Source organism: Aureococcus anophagefferens, assembly GCF_000186865.1.
Source record: "Aureococcus anophagefferens unplaced genomic scaffold AURANscaffold_26, whole genome shotgun sequence".
In the NCBI taxonomy this organism is placed as follows: Eukaryota; class Pelagophyceae; order Pelagomonadales; family Pelagomonadaceae; genus Aureococcus; species Aureococcus anophagefferens.
This window is the reverse complement of record NW_008705586.1, coordinates 1-8,729: the sequence shown is the minus strand read 5'-3', so window position 1 is coordinate 8,729 and position 8,729 is coordinate 1. Positions and strand designations below refer to the sequence as shown.

The window sequence follows — 8,729 nt, the reverse complement described above, 5'->3', positions numbered from 1 at the left end:
AATAATAGAGGGTGTCAGCGACAGCCGATAACTCGTACTCGAGTACGAGACAGATCTTCTGTCTCTCTCCTCTGTATCCTGAATATCCTGGCTGATATATCCTGCGGCTATATCACCTGCACATATCGGCGGCTACATCACCTTGCACAGCTCATGTGTACCCCTCTCTCTCAAAGTGGAGGACAGCAAATTTTAGCTTGTAACAAGATTTCAAATTCGTACGAGTATGCAGCTCGGCATCTAGCAAAGCTTTGGCTCGACGTCAGCAAGCTAGGAACTCATCAAGATATTGAAATTCAAGACTGCGATGATTTTCGTGACTGGCTTGAAAACCCTTGGGAAGTATTGTGGAGACATCGGGCTTTCCCCAAGCACTTGCTTGCCGTCGAAAATATTCTGTTTGATAGCTCAACCTCAATAATAGCGACTGCAACTTGTCACACAGCCCGAACAATCGTAAGAATGCGAGAATTGGGTGTGTCTCTCAGCTCAGCACTCAATCTTAATCTCACGGATTTACAAGCGTATCACTTACGATCATCGTTGTGTCCCGTGTCGGCGAACGTCTGTCCCGAACCATATGGTTTATCACAATCAATCGTAATGTTCCTCAGGTGTGCCGTAAAATTAATTTCTGAAAGTATGGCAATCTCTGCAGTCATAAAAGCTCTTGAAAATAGAGTACACTGCTCAAAGTTCCGAGCGCTTGGGAACCCGACTCTGAATGAAGATAGTGCCGAATTTGGTTGGTTTCCAACATGCGACATACAAACAGACACACTTCCCACCAGACGCATTGTATCTATTGCTGCTTTAGAAAGGACTCTCATTATGGTGCGGAGCACTACGATGCGCATCAGAGCTCTTGTTCGTGGACTCTGGGCAACAAGAGCAGTGAAAAACGCAGTAGCAAGACACACACATACATTTGCAAGCTTGCAATTTTCTTTAACATCTCGCCAAGCAAGTTCACACGTCGCACCCTCCTATTGCTTACTTTTAGCCTTGGCGTCTGAAGTGTCACTATCACGGCGGGGTCGTTCTCCAAACGCAACGCGCCGAGAGAATCTGGTACCAGAGCCATGCGGCTTGAGTGACCTTGTCGTAGATAACGCCGATCGAACGTATGCTAAACGCATGCAGCGGCTTTGGGCGCGCAAAGCTTGGTCGGCAATCTCAAAAACGATTGCAACGCTCACTTCCTCTCTGCAAACAGACTCTATTATCGACTTGGAAATACACAACATGTCTTCTCCTCTTGTTGCATCAATTTTTGATACAGATCAATGTTTTGACATGCTTCATGATGTACAATCGCTACTCACGAGAACCGCTGCAGCGGGAACCCTCGCCGACTCAGCTTTGACAACTTATAAGCTGAGTGTGGCCAGAGACGCATATTGCACCTTGGCACAAACCAGATGGCACTTTGATGACGCTACCTTGAGCTTCGATGCGGTTCTGGAGACAGCCTTGCTGCGATGTATTTCCAGAGCTGCGGGTCCTGACCAGGAGCAGCTGGATCGATCGAAGGCTCAAGCCAATATGTTGGATACAATATACTTTAAGGAGCATAGCATGCAAGCATCCGTGTGCTTCCGCTTTGGAAAGATTGAGGTCGCCAAGCCGGTTTTTGACACATGCTTGCTTGAGAGCTCATGCCTAGCAGACCACGTCAAATATCAGGTTCACAACCGTCGTGAGCTTTGTGCGTCTGCGCTATTAAAGCGCACCAAGGTAAGCCCAGGCTCCTTGAAATGCACTTGGAAATTTGCCAGCGCCCATGAAAGCATATCTGTGGCTGTGTTGGGCTTAGCCCTTGGATTGCTACATGGATCGATCCACCCTTCGCATCACTTTCAAAGAGACTCACAATTTCAGCCCCTGGCCATCTTCGTCGAGAGTACGGTGCAGAACTTAATGTTTCCACAATTAGGCAAAGAGGTGCATCGAATAGTCGGGGTTGCCGACAGCTCAAATGATCCAATGTCAGCCTACCCTTTCAAGCCCAACATAGAATGTACAAGTCACAATGAATCTTCTTCCCTGCGTACCACGCTAGGGGAGATCGAAACTTCAATTGAAGTTAACTTGCAGCGTCAAATGATCGAGCATTTCATCTCGAGGGAAGAAAAATCGAGTCCATGTCGATCACATGCTGGAGCAGTTCCTGGATTGGTTCGGAAAACTATGCTGGCACACCTCTGCGATGAGCGAGCACAATGGTCTACCGCTCTTCACGATATCCCAGCTAGGATGAAAGTGTTCATCGGTGGAGCTTCATTCAAGCTCCGTCGCAAGAGCCGGGCTAATTCATGGCGTCTTGCAGAACGGGAAATTTCTCTATCCACGTTTGAGTTCTCGCAAATCAGCATGCGCAGCATTGCTGCCACAAACATGAATTTGACGCACGACTTATTGTTGTCGTTATGCGGGCAACCAAGCACCAAGATGCCCGTCCATGCATCTGGACGTCACGAGCAAAGACGCCCCCCACTTCCAAAAGCCAGAGTTCTGCTTGAGCATCGAGAACAAGTACGCACCCCATGTGAGCTCTTGGACAAGGTAAATTCTGAGAAATTAGTAGCTGCATTTTTAGTTATTGATGTTTGTGCAGGTTCGTGCTGTTTTGGAAGGTCTGCACGATCGCAGATTGCTCAGCAGAGCAACGGGGTCAGTCTTAATGATGGCAAAGAATATCGCAAATAGTCACCACGCGCTTTGCGGACTAAGAGTAGATAGCGCATTGCACGTTCTACCTCCGGCGATAGCACAAACGAGCGTGCTCTCAAAATCATCTTATTTGCCCTTCGGTTGGCACAAAATGACAACGAATGCTGCTCACAGTACAGTTCCATTTGCTCTAGACGCCCTTGGGACAGTGCTCGTACTCAAGTCTTGCTTCTCTCAACAAACTTTGCACTTGTTAGACCCGCTGGCCTTGGCTCTCGATGTGAAGCACACAGAAATGTGGTCTAAGATTGCAAATTCTGCGTCTATGCTATCTATAACTCTTGAACCTACCAGGCGGATGGCATTTGTGCAAAGCTGTTGGCAAATGTGGCAAACCGTTATTGGAGAGCTTTCTGTGGTAGGTCAGAGACGGGCTCTTAGAGATGACCATTGCATAAGCCCAGAGACTCACGAAATGACCTTGCAGTCTTGTGGGACTTTGAGTGCCACACTAAAATGTTTGAAGACTGTTCCTAGCGCCTTAACTTGTAGTGTCATGCGGCAAACCTGTTGGCTTCGAGAAAGCCACTTGAGAGCCAATATTTTGATTTTAGGGCGATTTGCGTTATTGAAGGCTGTGTCAGTCTGTGGTCGGGCGACGAAGGTCGCGTTCCGTGCTCTGGCAGTTAGAATGTTGCAATCCAGAATTGATGATGGGCGCATAAATTCAGGGCGTTTGTCCCGATCCGGTGAACAGCTGTGCAGCGAGAACCTTCGGCTCAGTAGGCAACTCGCGCTGCTTGACTTTTCTTTGATCCGTGACACAACAACCTCGCTTGTATTGGAGATCTTAGTTGTGCATACGTCTTTTGCGTTGGTCATACTCCACGATGCACAGGTGCATGCCATAGAGGATTATTTTAGATAAGATCAAAACCACAGGAATCTAAAAATTTGAATTTATGCAGTCAAGCCATAGAAGGACTAACTCTTGCCACGGCAGTCTGTGCGAAGCTATGCATATCAGGTGACGCTGTTGGGAGCAGTAAACTCTGGCTGCGGTTTGCAATGTCGCAAGCCCCAGCTTCTGCTTTCTTAGATCAAATTATCAAAAAGCGCATCGAAATTGGCTTGCGCAGCGATGGACTACCTCTTGCCTGGACCAAGCTTGATGCATTTGAGTGGATGTCGACGAACAATTCTGTACACTGTGGCGATGGCGCGGGGGAGATCCCTGTGCGGGGGAGAATCAGTGACATCAGTCGCTCCCAGGTCAGCCTCCTTCAGCACACATGCACTGCGATAATCACGGAAAGCAAGGCTAAATACGGTGGTATATCTGCTCATACTGCCCGCTTATTGGAGGCGGCCAAAAGCAGAATGCCGGTAGCTTCAAGCACTCGAAGCCAGCGGCTACCATCCTAGCGCTTGATCAAATGTCCTAGCGCTGGAGGAAACCCGGCCGAGAATCCCTATGTTTGGGCAAGCGCATACAAATGCAGGAACGCTTCAGTGTTTGTCCGTGGAAATATTCTGAAAGGACCATGCTCCTTCGTTCAACGTACAATTGTTAAGAGCTCCTCAAAGAATTGTCAAAGAACTCCTCGCCTCAAGATGGTGCCCCCCAATGCGCGCATTCCTACCAGGGCACCACACAATAAATACTAAGAAGGCTGAGCAAGCTTAGCAGGGGAAGCTCAGTGTGCTACCTTAAGGTAGCTCAGTCATCAAATTGTCACACGGTAACTGCCATCTCCCCTCAAGCAGACCTTAGGTCCGACATCATGCTGCCAAGAAAGGCACCCCTGGCAAAAGCCCACAATAGCGTCAAAGAGCACGCCACCAAAATTTTGGGAACTATCTTAGGTGGTGAGGTCCAGCAAGGCTGGGTCTTCTTGTGCACTGAAGAGGCCCAGGACACCTTGGGGACGTATACGAGCCCCCTAGCTGCGGCCCCAAAGCACAATCTCGACGGTACGGTATCTAAAAAGGTCCTCATCATCCATGACTTGAGCTCAGGGAAGAAGTTCGTGCGCTGGGCTCAGACCGCGGACCCCCTTGAGGGAGGAGTTTACTCTGCTTCCTTTAGCTCAGGCTAGTGGGAGATACGAAAGGCCAAGTGGACGGAAACTTAAATTAAAGCAAACGAATCGAGCAACCTCAAATCAAATGAATGGCTTCGACCGGGCCGGCGGCTCGCGAAGCGAGCCGGTCGGCCGTAGGCCGGCTCGTGAAGGCTAAAACACATGCCTTTGCGGCGGCCGCAAGCTTTATTCGCTAATATGTCGTGACAAAGCCAAACTGATCCTTACATCTTTGTCTCTACCAGGGATAAATATTGGTTCCATCACGCCTTTCGCGCCCGGGTAAGGAGTTCCCCAGGGAATTACATGTAAGAATTTCCGCCGGCTACGGGTCCGTAAAAAATTCCGCTGGTTCGGAAGTGTTGCGTGCGTCAAAAAAGAAATTCTCTGTCCACCAGCACCAATATGGTCAGAGGTACTCCAGTAAATGCCGTAATTGAAATGTACGACAAGTACGGGACGAGGGTAGGAGTGGCGTTTGTTGGGTTTTACCGTACGAAAAAATGCTCGTAGATTCTCACCAAAACCAAAATCAAACAAATGAGGAGGACCTTTGGGACTGGTCTACTATCACACATCTGAGAGAGTCTGATGTCGTAATGAAAGCAAAACTACGGGCAGCGGCTGGTTTCACTGGTAGACGTGACGCCTCGGGCATGAATTTAACTGCATATATGTTGTTGCATCAGAAGGTCGAAGTGGCACAACAATGTTGGCATCGATGCTTGACAGTCGCGACATTGTTTCAAACTTCGGAGCTCTCAATAAAACTTTGGAGAAAGTCGAAGCAGGCTCCTACCTAGCCGGTCCCATGCTTGCTGGTGTTCCGCCGGACGAAAGATAAATCCAAGTGTATGGGCTATAGCAAGTTCGTACAACCACAGCACCACAGCATGCAAGAAACAGAAGATCAGCCACCATGGTTTTAAAAATCTGTGCAGACTCTGATGACTCTCAGGACGAGGACGAGGACGAGGCCGGACACGAGTCGGATTCGTACGATTTCGACGCAAATCCAAAGCCCACTAGAGAGACCGAACGGCAACAACACCTAACGAGGGTGCAGCCTGGGCAACAACACCTAACGGGGGTGCAGCCTGGTTAGGCTGCCCTACGTCTTTACTTAACTCAGCCGTACCCAGGTAAAAAACTTGCGGGGGTAAAGCGGGGGGGGGGGGGGGGAGGGGGGGCGAGGGGGCGATATTCTCGCGGATACCCCCGAAATCGCCGCCCGAACTTGACATAAGAATCGTGTCCAAATCTTACGCCCCGCCCCGACCCTGCGTGAGGGGGGAGGGGGACGGCACCTTGATAGACATGTCGGTCTACGAACCTCACGCACGGTAGTCCCTGCAGGTGGGGGATACAAAACTATTGCTGGCCTGCACTACATGTATCATAATCAAGGGATGGCGCCGCCCCTGCGTGGGCATCGCGTCAGTCTCCAAAAAATGTTTGCGTGCTTTGTAGTCTTGTTTATGACGTCATGGTATCGCGCACACTACCACTGGACCACTCTCCGTCTTTCAGTGCTCGAGCTTCAAAGTACGCTGTCCGGTTTCGAACGAAGACATGCACTAAAGATCACTGCCGTTAAAGGTAAACTATTACAGTATGAAGAAGAGCTCGCTTCTTGGAAGTCTCGTTACAGAACACTAGAGTTGCACTCAATGGAACAGCTTCTGAAAGCTGCAAATGAGCTCAACCTGTCTGAGGGGGCAGCAAAATCCAGTACCAATTCTATGGAAGGTGTGAGTCGTCAAGGTGGGACCAAAAAACCATCGCAGATCGGGAATCAATACGCACCTAAGACTGCGGAAGTCTTGAAGCGCGGTGCATTTCTAGCACTCGGTGCATGCTCTGCAGGAGAAGCACAGCTGTGTCGCAACGCAGTTGAATTCCCTACACAGCCCGCGAAAGAATCGCGGGATGGAAAGGTAAGTTTTATTAACGCAAGTTTGCGCTTTACTCTAGTGGAAGCCTTGAAACAGACGGTGGATGGGACTCGAGGCGCGCTCAGAGAAGCTCGCCATACTTTTACACCGCGTCCAGACAATCATACGCTGCAAAGATGTGCATCCCAATTCAATAAACCGCCGCCACTATCAGCACAGCTACGTGCTTTTGCAGAGCATGTTTGGGCGCTGGGATCAGAACGGCGAATCGCTTACTCTGTGGTAGACTACCACTATCGGAGGGGCGTGGCTGATGTTGCTCTCAACTACAAGAGTGCCTGCGATGTCACTTCGTTTCTCTGCGTTGCACTAGACCTCAAGACGGCGGTCCATGCATGCGCCCTGGGCCTCGATGCCGTCCTCTACACCGCGAATAAAGCGGAAATTGAGGGAATTGTAAAAAAACGCCAGGTACACCAGCCCCTCAGCTGCGATTCTTAAGAATATGATAACAGCAGCTAGAGCTTCGCGCACGCAATAATTGCCAGTCTCGTCTACGCGGGAAGGAGGGCCATGGAGGGCAGTTAGATGCGGGGAAATATGCCATACTGGGCACTGGCAGAGGTGCAGGGATTGGCGCGCCCCGACAGGGGGGGGGGCGAGAGTCTGCCGCGCCTCCGTCGCGCGCCCGAAGCCACCCTTTGAGGGGGGTAAGTGGCGCCCTCGGCTGTTTCGGCGCCCTCGGGACGAGGGTCGCCCCCCCTCAGCCGACGCCCCCCGGCCCTCGGACGGCGAAATCGGCGACCTCGCACGAGGACTCGGCCATGCGCCTGGAGCGCACCCAGGAAAATCTTCTCCTATCCAGCCAGCCCTATTCTTCTCCTCGGGGTCCCAGGCTAGGCTAGTCCCCGGGCTGGGTGGAGCCCATGTTGACGACACACCCAGCTCCTAATCCAGCTATTCTTCTTCTTCTTCTTCTATATCATTCCTTAATATTTACTCTCAACTTTCCTGGCTAATCGAAGATTACCTGCAAAGTACGTTAATGCCAGTTTCGAAACTTCCACGACGGTTCACCGCAAGCGCGGCTGCATTTTCGCTAGAGGAAAACGATAATGGAGCGCAACCGGAAACCATCAACGGGCGGGCGGTACGGGAAACTGGGAACCCTCGCGTCTAAACAGCATCGCAAGTTCCACCAATGGGTGAAGCGTAAGGTGCGCGTTTGGCTTGTTGGCGGCAGTGTGGCTCAATGATTGTTTTGCTAGGACAATTTTGAGCGCGGCTGCAAACTTCTTGCACAGTTAGACCAGCAGCGGTGGGACAACGATGAGAGTTTCAGGAATCTGGTTGTGGCATTGACAGCGATTGATCGGAGCATGCTCGATGAAGAAGAGAACAGCGGCGATGAGCGCGAAGCTTGTATTGAGGGTGGCCGCCCCCCAGTTCGGACCGGTGCGCCGCCACTCGACGGGAACCGTGGCGCGTCCAAGTCAATTTTTGAAATTTTCCGGAAGGAGGCTCTCAGTAAGCGTACGTTCACGGACGTAGTAATTACAGCAGCAGAGGAGCGAAATCTTTCTGAGGCCCTGACGCAGCAGTTGACCAAGGACAATGATGGTAGACTATTCCTTCCAACGTTACGCTTCACAAAGCCCTCAAAACCGCACAACAAGAGTGTGATGCCAAAGCCGTTGAGTGCAGACCAGTTGTACCAAAACAAGCTTTTCGTGAAACAATGTCGAATCACGTGGAAGCGCGCTCAGAGAGAGATGCATTCGAAGCTCGGCGCACACCTGGAGAAAGTGAGTGCGGTCGTGGCAGTCGGGGATCGGGCAAAGGTCACAGCGACGGGCCTGTGGCAAATAGGCGTGAATCAGCTAGCTAAGTGGAGCGAAGAGGATGAGGAGGCAAAACGGCAAACGGCAAAGGAGGATCAGCTCGAGAGAGAAGACCGCGCCAAAATCACTCATGCAGGCTTCGTGAAGCGTAAAGATCGCCAACTCATCAGGGTCCCACAAGTCGAAGCACACAAGCCACCACCATCTGCTCCTCGCTTTGATCTTTCTAATTGTCC

At 50.8% G+C, this 8,729-nt stretch overlaps 3 protein-coding genes across 3 annotated transcripts in view; all 3 read left to right on the top strand.

Moving 5' to 3' along the window:
* Nucleotides 1-4,098, top strand: part of AURANDRAFT_66746 (hypothetical protein) — a gene marked incomplete at both ends in the record, with an annotated part of 6,200 nt that extends 2,102 nt beyond the window's left edge. The window contains 8 exons of the mRNA XM_009042130.1: nucleotides 197-524; nucleotides 615-798; nucleotides 1,109-1,247; nucleotides 1,283-2,535; nucleotides 2,618-3,312; nucleotides 3,460-3,571; nucleotides 3,616-3,679; nucleotides 3,701-4,098. Of these exons, the coding sequence (XP_009040378.1) occupies nucleotides 197-524; nucleotides 615-798; nucleotides 1,109-1,247; nucleotides 1,283-2,535; nucleotides 2,618-3,312; nucleotides 3,460-3,571; nucleotides 3,616-3,679; nucleotides 3,701-4,098 (3,173 nt within the window). The remainder of the gene's footprint in view (nucleotides 1-196; nucleotides 525-614; nucleotides 799-1,108; nucleotides 1,248-1,282; nucleotides 2,536-2,617; nucleotides 3,313-3,459; nucleotides 3,572-3,615; nucleotides 3,680-3,700) is intronic.
* Nucleotides 4,099-4,457: 359 nt separating this feature from the next.
* On the top strand, nucleotides 4,458-4,772 carry AURANDRAFT_66745 (hypothetical protein; the record flags this gene model as incomplete). The annotated part of the gene is made up of 1 exon (XM_009042131.1): nucleotides 4,458-4,772. The coding sequence occupies one exon, from the start codon at nucleotides 4,458-4,460 to the stop codon at nucleotides 4,770-4,772; it is 315 nt and encodes a 104-aa protein (XP_009040379.1).
* A 904-nt stretch (nucleotides 4,773-5,676) lies between these two features.
* Nucleotides 5,677-8,664, top strand: AURANDRAFT_66744 (hypothetical protein; the record flags this gene model as incomplete). The annotated part of the gene is made up of 4 exons (XM_009042132.1): nucleotides 5,677-5,857; nucleotides 6,114-7,123; nucleotides 7,171-7,362; nucleotides 7,921-8,664. Coding segments are annotated over 4 exons (2,127 nt in total), but the record flags the coding sequence as incomplete, so codon positions are not given.
* Between the last annotated feature and the right edge of the window lie 65 nt (nucleotides 8,665-8,729).